General features: G+C 39.9%; 1 protein-coding gene across 3 annotated transcripts in view; it reads left to right on the plus strand.

Annotated features, from left to right (window-relative positions):
- Positions 1–11,767, plus strand: part of lpp (LIM domain containing preferred translocation partner in lipoma) — a 217,050-nt gene extending 205,283 nt beyond the window's left edge. For 2 of the 3 annotated variants that reach the window (XM_058402433.1, XM_058402434.1), the window contains 3 exons: positions 6,480–6,658; positions 8,347–8,467; positions 9,305–11,766. In XM_058402433.1, coding sequence (XP_058258416.1) covers positions 6,480–6,658; positions 8,347–8,467; positions 9,305–9,433 — 429 coding nt within the window. In that variant the 3' untranslated portion in view covers positions 9,434–11,766. Of the gene's footprint in view, positions 1–6,479; positions 6,659–8,346; positions 8,468–9,304 lie in introns of all 3 variants that reach the window. The other variant, XM_058402435.1, reaches the window with a different exon arrangement.
- Positions 11,768–21,603: the final 9,836 nt, after the last annotated feature.

Below are 21,603 nucleotides of genomic sequence, written 5' to 3' on the forward strand. Positions count from 1 at the left end.
GACTTGGAGATCTCAGGGATTTCTGACATGTTAGGGTCACAGTGCCATGGCTTTTTTTTTTAATAGACCATTAAGACTAAAAAGTAAAAGAAACGTTCCTACAAGTCATTCATCGCTCTGCATTACAGGGAACACTGAGCTAAACTAAGCAGCTCTTACAGCTAATGTATGGCAGGCACTGAGTGAAAGCCTGGTCTCTTTTCTCTTTTTCACCAGTCTTGAAAGCATTCTCCTCTCGCCCTCTTACCATTTCTAACCTCTCTAAGGGTTCGGTTCAATTCACTTTTAATTGTATGGCACTTTTCACAATGGTCACAAAGCAGCTTTAGAGAAAACTGGATATAGATTTCGATTTCAACTGAACAAGCCAGAACTGGCAGAAATAAGAAAAACTCCCTGAGGAAGAAATCAGGAAGAAAGCTTGAGAGACTTTGAGAAGGTCACAGCATGCTTGATCCCACTAGACTTCGGCTTTTTAACCCACACCAAATTTTCTATCCTCTGTCTCCTCTTCTACATTTACATTTATTGCCATGTCGCTTTGTGAGACATGCGTCCATACTTCCTTCTGTCTTATAAAGGTGGAATTCCTTCTTTTCCCGTTTGAAGAGACAAGAGTGTCTTCCATAAACGTGCCGTTTCCGTTTGCAGAAATTAACACAAACTCAAACAAACGCTGTGATTTTCAGAGAAGCTTGATATTTTTTTTTAAATTACCAGGGATTTTCTGCAGATTTGGGCCAAGACGCATTATGTGCCATGATCACAGCACACATTTATCCAAAGCCCTCTTCATTTCTTTGTACAGCTATAAAAGAAATTAAATACATATGTGTCTTATTTTGAAATAAGAATCCTGAGCTTGCAGTTTCGCCAATTTATGCATGTTGTGTCACAAATGGGAAAAAAAATGCAGCAAAATAAAACATTTTCGACCGCAAGACACACACACACACACAAATACCCTTCATGAAATCCTGGAGGAGCATTAGTTGTGAGCAGAAGTCAGTAAATGATTAACCTTCATTCCTCAGCACAGTGAACTCTCAGCAATAGATCAACAGATCAGGTTCACAGCACATACTTTATTTTATACCACAGCGCTTTATCACACATGTTCAACTCAAAAGATTATTGTCAACAACATCAGCCCTGATAATAGTTCAGCTAGGGTCTGATATATAATTGTTTCTTCAGTAACTTACACAAGGATTTACATAATGGCGCCAGTGGGTTTTACAATAGTTTTTAAACATAATTGCTGATATAGTGAAGAGTATATCTTCTGTAGGATTTTGATTTAGTAATTTCGGAATCTTCTGTGTTGCAGGACTATGAGGTGAAGCTGTTCATTTAGGTTTTTTAGAGGAAAGTGAAAGAGGACCCTATATTATTAACTTCAATATAGGGAACAAAAGCAAAGCTATCTGTTTATAACATGGAAGATAACAGGAACTAATGTTTCTCATGGATTTTCCCCAACGTTAAACATAACTGTAAACAATTACAAGTACAAGGTTCTATTCTTTGATAAATAATACAACTAGAATTGGATGTGCTGTTATAGGAAAATAATCCACTTGGGGATTAAGTTAATTCACGTTAAGATGCACCTTGTTATTGTTGTTTTTTTTTTTATGTAACAGCATGTCTATTGAGTTTTATTTCTTACCTGTGTATGAGACTAATCATGTCAAATTTTATTTATAAAACATATTTAAAGACAACAGTGGCTGGTCCAAAGTGCTGTACATAACATCATATAACATCACATTAAATAACATCATAAGACAAAGAATTCAAGAAGATGAAGAAGTTTAAAGAGAGACTTTAAAAATGGTTAAATGGATGATGGAGCAGACCAACGTGAAAGGGGAGATTGTTCCAGAGTTTAGGACCAACCACGACAAGGCTTGATCACTATTTGTCTTATGTTTTTGGATCTCAAAAGCACTCTTGAGCAGATTGGAAAGGTTTCATGAGATTGGAAGATGCCTGTAAATCACATGGCTGCATTTTGGACTAATCTGGATAAGCTTAAAAACAACAGGGGAAAAATTTGGTTAGAAGATCTTAGCATTCTGATATTAGAGTAAAAGTGAAGAAGGTCAATATTGTACTATGGAGCTTGACCAGTACAAAAATCAATTCTGAACTTAACAGGAAGCCAGTAAAGAGATTCCAAAACAGGAGAAATATGATCGGCTCTTTTCGGTCGCTGTTAAAAATCACGCTGCTGTATTTTGCACAGACTGCAAGAGATAATGTAGTTTGAGGAAGGCCGTCATACAGATTATTACAAGAGTCCGACAGTGTTGTAATAGGAACATGAATCACAGTTTACAAATCTTTTGTAGAGAGAAACTTTGTAATGGACGTTACGGTAAAAGAAGCTTCCTTTATCCTAAACCTTCCTTTAAGAAAAGTGAGAGTCCCCAAACCTGCAACATCTGAGATATAATACTGAGAAAAACCTCTTTACATGATAGTCAGGTGTTTATGATGGCAGATGTTGTTTGTTCAGAACCTTTCATCGAACTTGTGATGAAAAGGCAAAAAAAAAAAAAAACACACAAGCAGACACTAAAAACTTTGCAGATAGTTGGATATTTCCTGCTGAACAAATCTAAGCTATTCAGCTGACCGTAAAATGCAAAACCGATGGGAGTTTCATATCAAAGGAGACATTCAGCAAGGTTGAAGTATTTTGCTTGTGTACACATAGAGTGCACTGCTTTACATGTTTGTGCATGCATTAAAAAAAGAGGGGAAAGAGTTTCTTTATAAATGGCAGTGTTTTCTTTATCCCTCTCACACACTCACATACAGATATTCACATTTTTTTCTTTTTTTAGTTTACTCCGTTTACTCAACCCTTTATCAGCAAAACCTTTACATTTCCGGATCAAATCGTCATATTGAAAAATAAATCTCAAAATAATAAAAGAATGAAGGCGTTTGGGTTAGACTCAGAGTTAATCAGATTTATGTCTCCCAGTCAAAACATGACCACCTCAGCTCCTGGATGAGGAAAAGAGCTTCCGTATAAAGTGGCGTGTTTCGAGCTGCACTGCTCGAGTGTCTGAGAGACAGAAAGAGAAAGAGAGAAAGAAAGAGAAAGACCGAGCACTTTGCCAGGAAATTGAAAACGCCGCGTGGGAGACAAGAGGCCACAATTGACTCCGGCACACTCGCTCGGCCCTCAGTTCAGCGAGAAGCTCTCTGACCTAAATTTACTTTTCCTCATCCACATAGACATTTGTTTAGCCTTCTGGGTAAACACTTAGAGAAATATGAGTCAGAAGAAAAAAAAATACATCACTGAGTACATCATATTTCAGTGGCACAGATAGCTAGTGCCCTCTAGTGGCAGTGGCAGTCCTCTGGGTCCGCTCCAGTCTTTCTGTTGGAGAAACTTTATGGGGATTTTTCTTAAACCGTACTTGAAAGTTATTGCTGTTTTGTAAATCCACAGTGTGTAAATCTGGACTGCTTTGACGTCATCGCTAAACACTTCCGCAGAAGACAGTTGAGCAAGGATGGTGTCTGAGGCATCTGTGTGAAGGTGCCAAGTGATTGACGTGTAAATGTTAGTGTGTGTGAGTGTTTGTGTGTGTGTGAGTGTTTGTGTGTGTGTGTGTATACAGCTCCACACATTAAAAGTGAAGAAATGTTTCAGGTGGATCTGTTATTCATTTGATACTGAGAACTCACCTCTCTCTGTCTGTCTCTCTCTCTGTCTGTTTGTCTGTCTGTCTGTCTCTCTCATTTTCTCTCCCTTTCTCTCTCTCTCTCTCTCTCTCTCTCTCTCTCTTTGTGTCTTTGTCTGTCTCTCTCATTCTCTCTCTCTCTCTTTGTGTCTTTGTCTGTCTGTCTCTCTCTCTCTTTCTCTCTCTCTCAGACAAAGGAATTAAAGGCACTACTTCATGGATTCAAAGCAGACCTCTTGTTAAAGGCTTTATTCTCTTTCCAGGATCATGAGATATGGATATTGTTGATAGGCAGGAGTTGCTATGGGAGACCAATGTTGATTTATATTATGCTTTTGGACGAAAGGAAAGACATTTAGATACGGTCAAAATGATCACAGGACCTAATTCTTATTTTATAAACTTTCTAGCTCTCAGTCTTTTAAAGTTCATAGATGAATGTCTAGATGCACAGAGGTCATGCCGTGACTTTTGGCTCCTTCTATATCCTGGGGATTAAACTAAGCAAATTTTTCTATTAATCTCTGGCATCAGAATGGATGAAGAACTGCAGCTCTGATTTGGCACAGCGCAGACCGTCTGTGTGATGAAGCTCAGCTATGCCACGTGTACACACACATACACACACACACACACACAGACACACTGACAGTGTCATTTAGACTATGCCAGAAAGAACAACTTCCACTTCCTGGCTCTGCGCCAGCAGTGGACTCAGCAAGACCATTGAACCTAGAAGAGAGAGATCCAGGAATCACACACACAAATCTCTCTGAGAGTGAAGCAACTGTAATTGATAATCCTCAGATGATTTGTCATTGTTTGCTGTAATTGTGAGGCTGGTCAGAAGAGAAAATGGATTGTCGTGCATTAAATACGGCCGTAACAAATCCGCAGCTCGAGGTGGGCAATAATAAGAGTGATGCAGAGGAAAAGAGAAGTCATGAGCGGGCACGGTGCCCAGCGCTCATGGCCGAGGAAAAGGCCACAGTCATCAGAAAGTCGACATATTTACTGTCCTGCCTCCAGCAGGAGGAGGGGGTGAGTGAAAGATTACTTTGTTTACGACTGAGAGAGCAGCTAATCAGACTGGCTGCCATTCTTGCTTTCATTTATGAGATGTACTCCATATCTGCCTCTCTGAGACGTTTAAGAGTAAGTGATAAGATGATGTCCGTGCGCTAGAACGGTAGAACAGCCGCCTCAGTCTTATGTATTTCATCTGATTGTTTACAGATGGACTGCGAAAAATATTCTGCTGTGTACTCACTGGCACATTTCATTGGCAGACCCTTCACCTCGAGTTCACTTGTTTCTGCATTAAAGCCTGCTGTCGAAGACGCTGACTGCTTGTGACAGCTTGCGTCCTTACCAGAACAGCAAGTTGGAGAACACGTAACAGTCACTGGCTGCTCACTACATTTCATAATGACTACTGCTTGTGATTTTTAAAGATCTGAATGGTTTTTCTTGCTGATCTCCTGAAGCTGTAAGCCCCGTCCTGAGCGCCTAACTCAGCTGACATGGCCTGCTGTAAATTCTCATGATTTCTTTCACTTCAGACAGTAGACGATGTGCTTTTCTGATGCAGAATCTTAACTTCTGTTTATCCCTCAGGTAAACGTTCAGCTTTTGATGTAGAATCCTGGAACAGATTTCACAAATTGGAAAGTGGAAACCTAAAACTATTAACGTTTGCATTTACAATATTTCACAGAAGGCTTTACAGAGATAAAATTACATGTATCTCATTTATACATCTGAGGATTTGTAATGAGAGAGATGTGAGTCGCTCTGGATAATGAAGGTTAAGTGACAATTTGGGGGTGCTGGGATTTGAACTTTCTACCAGTAGTCCAACATCTTAACCTTTACTTTAACCTCACAAAGAACAGATTTCTTTTTTATAAGCATGTAAACCTTGTTACAGTGTTTTAGAAACATTAGCAGTAAAGGCAGTCGCCCCTACAGCAGCTATCAGGGAGGGGAAGGAGTGATGGCTAACACCCACTTCCTCTGAGACACTTGAAGCAGCCAAGCACAACTTTTCAAACTGCTGCTCAGAGGAAAGTGCTGTCTACCCTCTCCCACATACATGAGCTCACAGACACACAAGATTAGATAGTGTCATTATGACCGACAAAGGAGAGAGAGAGAGCGAGTATGTCGTCCATCTTACTCAGAGAGCACAGCCAATTTTTCTCTGATAACTGTGGCGTCATCGGGAATCGAACTCATGTTCTCCTGATGCTGTTCTGTTTAAGACTAGATTACAATGAAATGGTTTAATCTAGAGAGTTCACAGTTCTTTATTTTATTTTTTTGTTTTATAAAGCAGTTAATCAAGATGAATGAATGTGCATTTTATTATTATTATTATTATTATTATTATTATTATTATCTACACACACACACACACCATTTACATAATAAAATCCTCCTTCTGCTCCGCTCTCCTACTGCTCACTTGCGTATCAATAGGCTGCTCTTTGCCTTCATGCATTCATGTAGCTCTCATGCTAATCTAAGTGCTCTTACATAAGAAGCCTGATTAGAACACAGCCATGTTTCAGACCTAGCTCCACTGCCTCAGGCACGAAACTACTGCTTGTGAAAGTTCCTGTATCCACAGTCCAGAATTTTCCATGGATATTCAAGCAGGCAGTGGAGCTGGAGGATTTTTGGTTATATTTATAAAAATTGTGTTAAAAATAATACTTGCTCATGAATATTAATGTTGGATGTCTGTCTGTGTGTGTGTGGCTTCAGAACACCTTGGAGACCTGTAACATCTGCAGTAAGCCCATCATGGAGAGGATTCTGCGGGCGACGGGTAAAGCTTACCACCCGCACTGCTTTACCTGTGTGGTGTGTCACCGGAGCCTGGATGGCATCCCGTTCACCGTGGACGCCTCCAACCACATCCACTGCATCGAGGATTTCCACAAGTAACACTAATCCACCACACACACACACACACATTCAAATAACATTTTGTTAAGTGTCCTCAATACAAAAACACCCCACCCCCACACCCATACAGCTGTCTCGATTGCATGCAACTGAAAACATGGTCAGGTCAGAAAGTACAGGGCTAATTTTACCCTGTGTAAAGCAGCCTCAGAGTTCCTTAAAAGAGACAATTGCTGTATAAAGAAAACCTGAAACAAGATTTCCATGTGGTAGAGGAAAAGGTTACCTGTTGAGGAACTGAAACGTTTGACACAGAAGCCGTTAGGTGTGTGAACAGAAATGCCTTTGTGTCGAGGAACAGCCAGATTTCAGCATTGTTCTTGTGGTTCCTCTTGGGTCACCGTACTCTCCATTTCTACTGAGTCAGTGAAGAAGTTCCATCACCTGGCTGGACCGAAAAGCCAGGTTTTGTCTTCACATCCTCACCAGCCTCCTCTGCCCACATCTCTGTTCCTTTTGTACATTTCCCCTGAATGCGCAAGAGAGAATGGTATTCAAACCAGCAGCATAAATCGCTAGAGAATTAAAAGCCACAGAGGTTTGTTTGAATTCAGATCACCTGCTTCTGGAAAGGACAGGAAATGAGTGAGCAGAATGAGAATATTTGAGCTAATGCTCTCCAATATAATGCTAGACCAATCACAGGAAATTCACTGGAAGTAATTCTGTCTTCATTAGTTCAAGCACCGGTGCAGATATTAATGCAGCTGCCTTTTAATATAAAGAGATTTATTTGAGTGTAAGTGCAGATGCAGTTTAGTGGTTATAACATTCACTGATTGCTAATTTGGTTGGACAGAATGTGTTTTTTTTTTTTTTTGGGCTTCCTTCAAGGCTTCCTTCATGGCCAGAAATGGTCATAACATTTGAGGTTGGTTGGTGCGGTGCGGTGTGGTGGTGTGTTCCAGTCCACTTTGGTCAAAAAATTGGATTAAAAATCCTGCTCTGTTTTTGTGAATGCCATTTTAGACATCAGTTCATTTCTAAGAACTACTAAGTACATTTACATCACTGAATCATCACATGCTTAACAAATAGAAACGTGCAGCTCTGAATATCGGCTGGGAATTTGTCCGAGTATATCTAATAAAATCAGTATGATGTCTATTAAGAACAATTAGATACCATTAGTTATTACACTTATTTATAGAAAAAGTGGAATTATGAGAAATTATGTATATCTTGTAGCCATTTATATCTGTCTTGAAAATATCAGTGTGAATTCTTCATGTTTGTCTTTACAAAAACAGTTCTTTTCCATTTTAGATTCAGGAATTTATGTACAGGAAACAGTTGATTACACAAAGCAATGAAATTCTGACTCTGTGGCAACTCCAGCAACCTCCGACATAATAAACAGGACATAGAGAAGACACAAAGAACATCAATTCAAACATCAGATTAATGCAAGAGGGAGGAAGGTCAAAGAAAATAACACCACCGCTATTCTCTTCCACTTGATATCGCCCAAACAAATCTTCTGATAATGCATCGCTCTGAATGACACCCAGTTTTTACAAGTGTGCCGTTTTACACCAGATTCTTCCCCACACGTGCCATGATTTATTATAGGGCTCATATTTTGCTCATATTTTGTGTGTGTGTGTTTGTGTTTGTGTTGGATAGAGTTTGTACTCTGGTCTTGTTTGTGTCTCTTTTGCAGGAAGTTTGCCCCTCGTTGCTCTGTGTGTAAAGAGCCGATAATGCCTGCTCCTGGCCAGGAGGAGACGGTCCGCATTGTGGCTCTGGACCGGGATTTCCATGTGCAGTGTTACCGCTGCGAGGTGTGTGTGTGTGAGAGTGTGTGTGAGAGTGTGTGTGAGAGTGTGTGTGTGAGAGTGTGTGTGTGAGAGTGTGTGTGAGAGTGTGTGTGAGAGTGAGTGTGTGAGAGTGAGTGTGTGAGAGTGAGTGTGTGAGAGTGAGTGTGAGAGGGAGTGTGAGAGGGAGTGTGAGAGGGAGTGTGGGAGGGAGTGTGGGAGGGAGTGTGGGAGGGAGTGTGGGAGGGAGTGTGGGAGGGAGTGTGAGAGGGAGTGTGAGAGGGAGTGTGAGAGGGAGTGTGAGAGGGAGTGTGAGAGGGAGTGTGAGAGGGAGTGTGTGAGAGGGAGTGTGTGAGAGGGAGTGTGAGAGGGAGTGTGAGAGGGAGTGTGAGAGGGAGTGTGAGAGGGAGTGTGTGAGGGAGTGTGTGAGGGAGTGTGTGAGGGAGTGTGTGAGGGAGTGTGTGAGTGAGAGTGTGTGTGTGAGTGAGAGTGTGTGTGTGAGAGTGAGTGTGTGTGTGAGAGTGAGTGTGTGTGAGAGAGTATGTGAGGGAGTGTGTGAGAGTGTAGGAGTGTGTGTGTGAGTGTGGATGAGAGAGAGTGTGTGTATGCTCAGGAATCTTAGATGCGTTGTGTGTGTGTGTGTGTGTGTGTTGTTACTGACCAAAGAAGTAGGAATATCTGACAATTTACAACTTGCAGGAACAAAAAAACTGCAACCTCTAAATACTAAAAGAGACTAAACCTTTCCTTTTGTGGGTGAGATACGAGTTTCATTTAGATCTAGGCATTTAACTGCATTAAATTATGGAAGAGACCTTACAAGAAAATAAGACAAACGTGTGTGTGTGTGTGTGTGTTCTGCAGGACTGTGGCTGTCTGCTCTCTGAGGGTGATAATCAGGGCTGTTACCCACTGGATGGTCATGTTCTCTGCAAGAACTGCAACACCAACCGTATCCAGGCCCTGACTGCCAAGGCCACCACCGACCTCTGAGTCCATACTATTCTCCCTAACACACACACACACACACACACATATATATACTCCTAACTCATCTGATACAATATGGCTGCATTTAGAAATATCCTCACGCTTACAGCTTGTACACACACACCCACACACACACACACACGCAGTTCACAATTGTACACATTTGTTGCAGTCAGACAAAAAAAAACATTTTATCTTTGCTTCTTGTATGTATGCTAATAAAAACAAACATTTAATAATTGATTAAAACTTTAAAGGTACCAGGAGTAATGAGTAGAACGATCCAGACGAACTTGAGAAAAGATTACTTAACATTAGTTACGATGACGAATTGTACATGCATTCCTTGCTTTATATATGTTGTCTATCTTCCATATGGCCAGTGCTCAAAGAGCAAAATGTGACGGGGACAAATGTGTAGCAAATAACATTTAGTTCACAGATATTCCCATAGCTTCGAGTCATCTGTGTCCCCTGACAGAATTATTACAGCCAGACGTCTGTCTAAAAATCCAGCTCAGTCAGTCGATGTTGAGCTTTAACATTATTCTGTGTCCTAATCTTATACGTGCCTGTCTTTAGGAGCGAAAACAGAAACCATAATCCAGTTATTCGTTAGGATTTTAGAACAAACAGTGGCCTTGCTTTCATCAGTCATCATTTCTATTATATTCATGGTGAACGTATGTATACGTTTGATTTGCAAAAACATGGTGATGGGGCCACACATATGTATGTATGAACACACACACACACAGACACGACAAAAAATACTCTTCTTATGGCCTTATAAAATATACTAAAGGGCTTTTTGGGGTTATTATTTGGGTGAATAATATGCAGTTTTAAACATGTACAAGATATTAAAGCTCTAGTTCCAGGTGTATAGATGAGGTGAAGATGAATTACACAATCATGTAACACAAATATCAGTGCATGTCCAGACAAACACACCAGTCAGACAAATACAAATAGGATTTGGCAGAATTTCTTAAAAATCAGTTCAACAAAAGACTCAGATTCAATTTAAACACCTCCCACTGGAGCGACGTTTACATTCTTCGACGACGTGTGTATATATTTACATACTTATGCAGTTCGTAGAGAGGTTTATTATATGGAATAGGACTGTGAACCCAAACATATATAACCAAAGTGTGAGTAATGCTGCAGTGCACTGCTGCTTCCTCCTATTATTCACTATACTGCTTTCCACATAGCACAATTATATTATATTTATATGCATATCATGAATGAAAGCTGTTTAATGCAACATAGATCATCTGAGAAACTTAAGGCAGTATAAAGTGCCTTTTCTTTTGGTTAGTACAGTCCACAGAAGGAGAAACACGGCAATGAAATCAGTAACGTTGTGACAATCAAACCCGGAGGTTAAAATGGTATTAAAAAGAATTCAATCCTAGAAGATTATAACCAGCGTAGTTGAAAAAAACAAAAAGAATATTTTGTAGGCTCTTATAATCAGCACTATGAGCATTCATTCTAATATTGTCAATTTGTGAAGCGTAGTATTAGACCTAAATATAGCGAAGAAAGTATTCTAATGATTAGGGGAAAAAAAAAACTTATATTAATAGGATTTCATTCTTAGCTTGATAAAAGAATAACAATATGCAATTTCCTTTCTATTATTGCATTGACACTTTATATATAATAATATGCAGAAATTACCTTTTTTTTTTTTTTTTTACTCTTCAGGAATTGTGATTAAGCAATAAGTTTTCAACACCACACCTCTCCTCCCTGTGTGTCTTCTTCTGCTCGGTTTCATCATCCTGCTCTTAACGTTTTACGATGCAGAGAGGTGGTTAATCTTTAGGTAGCAAAGGCACACATGCTCTCTGGTTTCTCTTCTTGTGCGCTTTTGATGAAATTGTAGTACTGCTTTTACGCTTTCTTTATATTTTTTAACTGTGTTGCTTCATCAGCGAGGAAAAATACAAGGGATTTTAAGGATATTAAAACATTAAGAGTGTAATTGAACATTAGGACTAAAATATACTATGTTTCTCAGGGTGGCCTCAGATGGATTTGTTTGGCCTCAGTCAGGTATTTCTAGAAAGGACCATAAATTTATGAGAGCTTGAAAAGTTCCTGAATTTTGCCTTACTAGTGTATTTGGGGTCATTCCTGACAGTTGGTGAGGATATAACAAGAGAAAGGAAATTTGTTATTTTGAATTCTTCGACAAGTTGATCCATTAGCAATCTTCGTTCATGTTTTATGTCAAATTTTTGATTTTGTACCCATTCCCTCACTGTCTCTGTATTAGTTCCTCTAGCCTTAATAAACATTCTTTTTTTTTCGCATAAGAGTCGGCTTGTTTGTTTCTTTACGGCTTTACGGGATGTGTTATATTTCATGAAATTTCCCTCAAATCTAATTACAATGTGGTAACCTGAAACATACAAGGTGTAGTAGTTGATTTTGTTTACTTTTTACTTGTGCAGCTAATCTGGAAAATATGAATATAATCAAAAAATACTTATATAAGCAATGGCTTCAGTGCAACATTTTTTTTTTTTTTTTATTTGGTGGAAAACTGTGGTCTGGGCCAGAGTGTCTTGTTTAAATGGGCCTTCTGTCTGTCTCTAGTGCCCTTTAATTTCATTTCAATCTCAGTCTGTTTAGAAATGTAAACATCAGAATCTGTTAAGTAGCAGCCAGACACTGCAAGGACGAAGGTTTGTGGACATCTGACCATCAGACTTATTCCTCCCTTCCTGTATAGAATAATCTGCAGAAAGCTTTTCCTTTCCTAGATTTTAGAGTGTGGATTTGGAAATTTGTGTTCATTCAGATACAAGAGCATTACTGAGCTCAGGCACTCATGTCAGGTGAGGAGGTCTGGAGAGCAGTCAGTGTACCAGTTTATCCCAAAACTGTTCTGTAGAGTTGAGGTCAGGGCTCTGTGCAGGACTTTATAGAGCTCGCTTTGTGCACTGGGTCATAGTCATGGTGGAACAGGTTTGGGCCTCTTAATTCAAAATAAAGAGAAATATTAAATTGAATTAAGTTTAATTTATCAAATAATGTATTATGGACATCTCAAAGCAGCTTTTTACAGATGTAAAGAAAGATAGAAAAAAATGATAAAGCTTAAAGTTAAGTTACTATTTATCCCTAATCAGCAAGCCTGGGGTGATGGTGGCAAGGAAAAAAAAAACCCTGAGACTACACGAGGAGAAACCCCGAGAGGAACCAGGCCCAGAAGGGAACCCATCCCCCTAACTGGACAGTAAATAATGTAAATGTTGAAAATGTCCTTTCTACAACAGCATCCAAGAGCTCTTGAGGAACTAATACGTCAGTGTAGTTTCTGAGTTCATTAGTCCACAGCAGTCCCCTGGGTCACAGACTGTCCACACACAGATCTATCCCCAGCAGCAGTGAGCACCACCAAGCGATGAGATTCCATACAAATGAAGAGCATCTGGATGGACCAGGCAGGTCTGGAGAGAAGAAGTGGTCTCACTGGGAACTCAGAACACTTGGAGCTCAAGAGTGGGATGTATAGCTTGACAGTGAAAGACAGAGATAGAGAGAAAAAAAATATTAGGTATGCTTGTGATCATGTGATGTTTAAAGACGACATAGATTATGTGCAAAGTGTGCATAATAGTAATGCTAATGCAAACAAAGACATTCTATGTCTTATGCTTAAACGTATGCTTATGCTTAGACGTTAGACGTATGCTTAAAACTTTGTGGCACGGTTTGTGGAACGACCAGAGATGTGTGTGATGGTCAGGTTTCCAGAAACTGTGGGCCACACTTTGGCTGTACTATTACTGTGAGAAAAAAGACCTTTCTGTGTTGAAACACAATTACAAGAAACCTAGTAAAACTAGAATAAACACCGGTAGTGCTTTTGCAAAATTGAGGAAATTGTTACCAGTGCAGGAAATTTTCCAAGTTTCCTGACACAGTATTAGCAACGTTACTTCTGGGCAAGTATGAAAATGCAATCTGTATGAAGCATCAAACTCTTTGAAGGACCGGCTTTTACATCTGTGTTTTTATCACAAACATATTCAAGCAGTTTTTCCCCTATGAGGCCTTCATCCTAGTTTTTGAAATACTAGTTCCTGCAGTTGCCACCTTACAGAAACAAACTTGCCATACTTGAACATCTGCAGTGTATACATATTAAAAACGGAACATTTCTGAGTCACTCTCCAAAAAATTGTCCATTTACCATTGTCTATTGTCCAGTGCATCTTTGCAGCACTGTGAGCATGGGCTAAAACATTACTAGTGTGAAATAAGGGAAAGCGGAGCTTCCAGCAAGTGTGCAGTGTGGTAATTATCACACCAGCACATATATAAAACAGCTCGGGCAGCCATTTTTATTATGAGGAAATAAAAACTATTCTTTCTTTAGTGTATTTTGGAATGTCTCAACATTCTTGATTGTTCAAATGCGGAGTTCCTACGCCAAGTTTGATAAATCACTCACCTGTGCCCTCCCTGCAATTTTCAACGATGTAAATAGCTCTGACTATACTTCTGTAAAGCTGCTTTGAGACATTGTTAAAGTGCTATACAAATAAATTGAATTGAATTGACTGAGAGATCTAGGTGAGGTAATGCTTTGGATGAACCACCCTTAAAGCAGTGTACGCAATGCTAGCTAACTCCTGTGTGGCTCACAATAGTAGCTTGCTAATGCCAGAAGTGATAGTAAGCTGAAAGATTCATGGGAGGTTGATGCGAAGCAAAGAAAACATGCTAACAAACATACTTGTGACCATTCTGAGATAATTTCAACATGGTTATACTGTTAGAATGTGACTAGCAATGGCTAGCTCAGTGGCCTAGCTGGCAAATTACCATCAGAGCTCACCTCACTGATCTCTGCTGGCCACTACACATTTTAAGGAAAGTGCTTTGTGTAAATGTTTAGCAGGATCAAAAAGTCAAGAAAGAACTGCTTAAAAAACTGTTTACTGATTAAGTTTGACATGCACACATATATCCCACAGGTCACATGATCAGAGGATTGTAATGCTTACAAAAGAATCAGAGCTGTCATTTTCTTATTTGAACTGATTTGCAGGTTTTACACACACACACACACACACACACACGTGTTACATCTGCTCATTTATTACATGTTGAGTTATTTTCCACAGATGTGTACATTTAAACTTTTCTCCTAGCACCTGCTCAGAGTACGGCACACTCCATAACCTCAGCACACATCATATCTTCCTCACTGTCTTACAGCGTTTTCTTGTTTTTTATCATTTTCCCTGCTGTATTTATCTGCACACTCAGGCATTCTGATAGAATCGGCTTGATTGAATTCTTAAAATAATTTAAAGGTCTCCACAAGGGACCCCTCGAGGCCCTTAATTTAATCCTTTCAATTTGTCATCTTGCTCACGCTCCAGGACCCGGCCATAAGTCACCAGCCGTTTTATTACTCTCTCCAGATTGCGAGCGGCAACCTGAAACACTGAGCTGAGGAAAGCGATGCCAGAGGACAACTCTGAAACGCTCTGTGGCAGTAATTGGTTGAGATAAATGAACGACACAAAAACTGTGTAACTTTACCAGAACGGTTTGTCGTCAGCTTTCAGCAGCCTAAATCTGAGCTGTCAGAGGGCTCAAAGACAGGAAATAAAATATCCTCCAAAAAATTCCTCACAGCATTTCTTTTAGAATGAAGGAAATTATGTGAGGAGGTTATGGATTATACAATACAAATCCAGCTGTATTTGCAAATTAAAATAAGCAGCGCAAATCCTGACACACAACAGACTTCAAATTATCTACATAACCCTAATAATACAGTGGAATGAAATTTGTGCCCCCACAGTGCAACATGCAAGACAGGATCAGTGTAATAAATACACAAGACAGGATAATTACCTATACAATCCACTCACTAAACTAAATGGGCTGCATCAGGATGAAACCCAGGGGGAGGTTGTGCAAGTATCATGTGAGTGTAAACCATTGTGTTGCAGCACAATAATAAGTATGAAAATGGGTAAACTTTGCATTTAGAAGAACAATCCTATGTGCTGAATAAATTCAGTACGCATTGTGTGATGGTGCTTTGCATAAGAATTCACCCCTTAAACTTCTGCATTTTGTAGTGTTACAACCTGTAATTTAATTGGGATTATACATTATGAATCTACACACTATATTTTACAGTTAAAATGTAATATAAATATATATATATATATATATATAAGCTGCTCTGGCAGATCTTCATTTTACACTGGTAATTATTTGGAAGCGTATGTATGAGTAGTTGATGTCTCCATAAGTGCAAATGAAGCTGTGTGTGTGTGTGTGTGTGTTGTGTGTCTCTCCCCTCTAGCATCCCAGCGTGGGACTTGGCTTACTGTGCTAATCTGCTGTTTACAAACACATTGATGAGTGTGGATCCCTTTTGGCTGACATGATGTGGCAATGTGGCTTAGATAGGGTGTGTGTGTGTGTGTGTGTGTGTGTGTGTGCACAAGAGAGAGAACGTGTGAGCCAACAGTTTTTCTCACAGGACCAGCAATGGCATTTCCGTCTGTCTGGCTCCAGTCTTGAAATCAAAAGTAAATTATTTACCATGAATTTATCATGAATCCATAAATTTACCATGAATCTCCTTTTATTGGCTCTTTACTCTTTACTATCATCTCCTTTAATCAGCTCATCATTTTCTCATCTTTTACTGAGAATAAAATATAATCAATAGACAAATATATATTATTGACAACAGGTTGCTCTAGAAGGGTTTCACGTCTATTTTGTTTCAACTTGACCAATAATTTAAAAACAAATAGTTTGAGGCTATGGAAGCATGGTTTTTATAGGTAATGCAAGAGCTAATTCAGGATATTTGCTTTTTAATAAGTGCAGTTAAATGCTGATAAACAACAGCAAAGCAGACATCAATCTTCAGTGTTCAGATATCAATCTTCAATATTACACAATTCAGTGATGTCCCAGTTCTAAAACACACACTTGTGTATATAAAGTGATGGCTAAGCTAAAATGGCCGATTCCGGAGCTGCAAGAGTGCAGCATGGCAGCTCATGTCCTCTATATATAAGTCAGTGTCTTTGGATGGAAGTTGAAGTCTACAGCAGCGTCTATGAGGATTTTCTGCCATGTTGAGCTCGAGCCTTGAGTCTAAATCTGCTTTTTTTTTCCTGCTAGCATGCCCAACTGTGATGTGATTTTAAACTAGCCGAATGAAACTGAACTGTGAGGTGCAACGTGTGGTTCGGAACATACTTTTCCCAAAAGAGCCGGTCAAGGATTTGGTGTGGATTTTTATTTAGCATTTAAAAGAAAACGAAAACAACCGTGGGAGAAATTCCTGTGAGATTAAACATCATTAAAAAAAACTGTCTCGAACACACCTCTACACTTAATCAGAGTGAATTACAGCAAAGGAAAAAAGGACTTTTCTCAGCTTAGTTGTACACAATGTGTAACTTCCTCTATTTTTTTCAGACTAACAAAGTACATCAAGCCTGCCTTCTTTACTGTGTCTCACTACAGCTGAACAAAAAAACACAACAGTGAACGGTTTAGTCAACTAGCGTGTGCAACCCCTAGTATGAAAATAAACGGCCTCCTGGTGGTCCAGCAGTTGGGTCCCGTGGTCTCATTGCTGTGGCCCAGGTTCGATTCCTGGGCAGAGAGCTAACCCAACCACTCAAGAGTTAACTCTCAGTGTCTGTCCCAAGCCCGGATTAAATGGGAGGGTTGCGTCAGGAAGGGCATCCAGGATAAAAACCTGTGCCAAATCAAAATATGCGGAACAAAATGGTCCTCTTTGGTGACCCCAAACAGGGAGCAGCCAAAAGAACAACAACAACTAGACAATGAAGATAAACAAGTCAACAAAGTCTCGAGTCAGTGAGTCGCATGTACATATTACTGAATCCATCCCATGTTGCTCTGCTGGAGTTGCTTACTATTACCTTAACGTCTTTGTTTTCCTGCAGTTCCTGTATTTGAAAGGCAGCACAACATCCAACAGGTTGAACAAGGCTGCATGAAGCTAGCCGACCTGACTGAACCTGAACAGATAAGCAAATGTGAAGTCTTACGCTAGTCTCGTTGGCAAACATAATTCTGCTTGGTTATGTATCTAACGTCTTAGATTTTGGATTAGAAAGACTGAGTGTGAAAAAAGAGGCCTATCTTTGTAAGATACATTTTTTTTCCCAATTTGCAACAACTGCTGTAATATAATAGACCCTACACATGAAAGAGTTTTAAAGAAATGAGAACAAAGGAATGAACTTGATTCTACCATGTTTTCACAAATAGACCATAGATTGCTCGAACTCCCAGCTGACCGTAGTTTATAACCATATTCACAAAATATTGCCGTACTAATCTATCATGCACAGGGAGGCGTTATTTCCATGCTCAGTTTGTTATATTTGAGCACCGATGTTCAGTGAGACGTGTGGAAAAAGGTCAGTGTTGTGACAGAGAGGCTGATTTGGTGCCTGAGGGATGATATTTTAGTTCAGCTGTGGACGGAACGGCTTAAATTACCCTCCGCTGTTGGTTTTCATTTTCCTCTCAGTGACTCTGTCCTCGACAAACATGGCAATTAGCCGTGCAACACTAGCAGACTGTTCATTAGTCTGTTTAGAAAACAAAATGATGAGATTATGCTGGGTAATTAAGCCCCCAGTTGTGCCATTGGAGTGTGTTTATCTTTAGCTTACGTGTATGTTGCTCATGGTTGGTAATAGGAGGTCATCTGGGTACAGCCGCTGAGTGAAAGGTCACGTTATGTGGGCAGCCTTTTGTGAAACAGCAAACATACATATTGTTGATCATTTAATCCTTGAGTTCTTTCTGTTCAGGTCCACACGATACATACGTCCACATACATACGTACGGAATACTGCTAATTATTTTCTTAAAAAGTTTAGGTATTAACTCAGATTGATCCTGACCCCCAAGAGTAGTCAAAGGTAATACCTATTTCAGCTCCATGTACACAGGCATGCTGAGATGTTTTGCATTAAATAACACATACAGCAGTCATTTCCTTTCAATGTCTCACCAGTATGACTGTCAGTTTAACAGCTTATGACCACGGTCAGCACTATAAGTGTCTTGTCCTCCAAAAGTAAAGACAGCTTCCTGTCATTCCTTTCTACCTCAGTGACTACACGCATTTTCATATTAAGTTACAAGGATTTGTAAAGTCTGTTAGCCTTGAATCAGATTCCCTTATTAGCATTACTGCCTGCATTTATCTAGTCGCTCACCACTGCCTGGACCTTTCTGGACATTTATCTCTATGTGCTTTGCCCAGGTTGAATAACTTCCACTCATCATATATAGTAACTGACACCAGCTATGTTCTGCGACTCTGATGTTCCTTTGCGGCGTCCAAGTCAACACAGGGTCAGAGTCAGATCTGGCTGTAGCCCGTCAGTCTAAACAGCCTACAAGCTGCAAACATCCAGTGCCACAACCACAACTAAAAGCCCAGAAAACATCCTGAGTTACTCTATAGACAAATCATATACTTGGCAGCAGGCAGCGCTCAGCTGAAATCAATGATCCAGGAGCTGAGAATTTAATTTGAAACACAGCACTCCTTATAGCTCAGTGCCTAGTCATCCTCGTCGCTCCCAAGACTCCACCAAGTCACAGCAGCACAAGAGGTTTAAGGTCCAGGCACAAAGTATGAATTTGCTTCAAATTTTAAACATTCTGTAACCTTTATATTATTAATTTTAAAAATGATTTATTTAGGTACATTTTGTTTGTTACAAGGACATATTTTATGAACTACAGTCGAAACTACAAATGCCCTTCCTTACAAATCTTCACCTTAAGAATTCAAATTTTGCAAGAAATTTGCTCCAGCATGCGAAGCTTTTTTTTTTTAGTCAGCAAAAGCTGTTTTGAAACCCACGATGCCAGTGTTGCCTTCGACATGTGTTCATGTGTTCAAAAGCTACGTGATTTTTCGCACATTTTTGTTGACAGATTGGTGGCGTGGGTGGCCTGTTCTATTTTTAGCCCAAGCTTGGTGGCACGACTTCCTGTGAGGACCCTTGACATGAAATGCTTGGCTTGGGTTCTTTGTAAGCAGCCATACAGATTACATACACTTCGTATTGGTAACATTGGTAATATTTTTGGGTGGCTGGAACGGATTATCTGCCTTTACTTTATTTCTTATGGGACAATTTGTTTCGCAAAATACAAATCTTCACCTTCACCTCTCCTCCAGAATGAATTAAATTCGTATGCTGAGGTTCCACTGTATGGCCTCATTTGTATATTGTAACACTTCCTAAAAGAAGCTTGTAACACACATTTGAAGTGTTATTCTGATATAAATCAAGGAAAGTATAGTTCAAGGTAATGCAGGGAAACAAACACAGTTATGCAAGAACCCAACAGCACAGGTAGCAAATTTAAAAGTAGCTGAAAGTCTGTCAGCCCTGGTGGCCCAATCGACAAAATTACATGTCTGCAACTGATGTTGGCCTGAAGGAATGGCTAACTTTGACTCAACATTGGCCCAAAATCAATTTGCTACCTGGGAATAATGAGTCACAGGTGGAGTCAGAACCATAATAGGAATAGACATACTCATATGAGCGGAGCATGGTAGCATTGGGGATCTTGGTTACTGACTGTGTGGAGCTGCTTTGCATGTTCTTCCCATGTCCATGTGTGTCCAGTTTCCTCCTACCTCCAGAAACATGCAAATAGATGTCTTTGCTAAGATAAATTGCCCCCAGGTCTGGCTGAGTGTATGAATGTGTGTGTGTATGTACAGTGCCCTGAAATGGACTGGCTTCCCATCCATGACTTAATCCCACCATGCACCTGGAATAGTGTCCTATCCAAGTGCCCTGGATCCACGGCATTCCTGCTCAGGATAAAGTGTTTACTGAAAGCGAGTGAAGATTAGAGTAAGCAGCATCTTCAGTGTTGTTTGCCATTTCTCACAGATGTGTGACAGTGCTGTTTCACACAGGTGCCTAACAGTCTTAATCACTACAATTTTCCCCATAAGGCTTTCTGTCTTTGCTTAGCTTACTGAGAGTTCACACAGCCTGAATGGAAAGTAATAGAACAGATGCTGACAGAGTTATAAAGCTCATGGATATGGATTTTCTGTTTCGTTTATAGCCCTTTCACATGCAGAGAAAGGCAGGCTATAGCCATGTACACTGCTGTGCTGCTGTTGTGATAAATGGCCCACATTCCTAAAGCACATGTGCATCTGCATGTTTGTTGTTACTCACTTTTGCTTTTTCAGGGGACCTTTAGCTGTCCGCTTTACCCTGACTATTAATTAATTATAAACTCTGTTTGTATCACTCATAAATATTCACCGCCTGATTCTCCTGCAATTCAGCCAGGCTGTGTCAGATAGTAACCTGGCATCTACCGAGTGGTTGCTCCTAGTTTTATGGCTCTACTTTATAGCTTTATAACTTTATAGCCTTTCCCTTAATACTCACAGCACAGCAACAAAATGATTAGCCAACCATTTACAGGAATAGGTTTTAGCCTGATCTGTGTTTAAGGAAATTAGGAGGTTAAATCAGCCACTGTTTCTCTAACGTTGTTTCAGCTTAGGTACATGTGTATCCAGATCCCTGTAAAGTCAACACTGGAGATTTTAATGAGTCTCTCTTCAGATTAACAGAACATTCCCTCTCAGTTAAACAGTTTTTTCCTTAATATGGAGCATATTCAAGGTCTAGTGATATTACCCTGTGCAGCATTCTTTTCCACTAGCACTTGCAATCTCAAAAGTATTACTTGTCTATGCTCCAAGGTTCACTGCCTGATGCAAGGTTAAAAATGTCCATTCTGGGTCTTCAGGGCCATTAAGCAATTTCTGTTGACATCATGGTCCTCATTTATTTCCCTCTAAAGACAAAAGTCTCTGTCTTTCCCTTCACATCATCTGATCATATTAATCCGGTGAAGAACTCAGCCGTTTTTTGTTTTTTTTGTACCTTCCTTTAAAGCCTAGTATTTGGATTGGCACAGGTACATTGTCCCACTTCACACATCTCACGCTTATTTCCTTAGAAATGATGGATGTGTGTGTTGTTCGCTCGGTTTCTGCTCCACATTTACAGTCATATGGTGAACAGAGCAGTGGACTCTTTCCTATACTG

The sequence above is a fragment of the Hemibagrus wyckioides genome, linkage group LG11 (genome assembly GCF_019097595.1).
Source record: "Hemibagrus wyckioides isolate EC202008001 linkage group LG11, SWU_Hwy_1.0, whole genome shotgun sequence".
Taxonomy (NCBI): Eukaryota; Metazoa; Chordata; class Actinopteri; order Siluriformes; family Bagridae; genus Hemibagrus; species Hemibagrus wyckioides.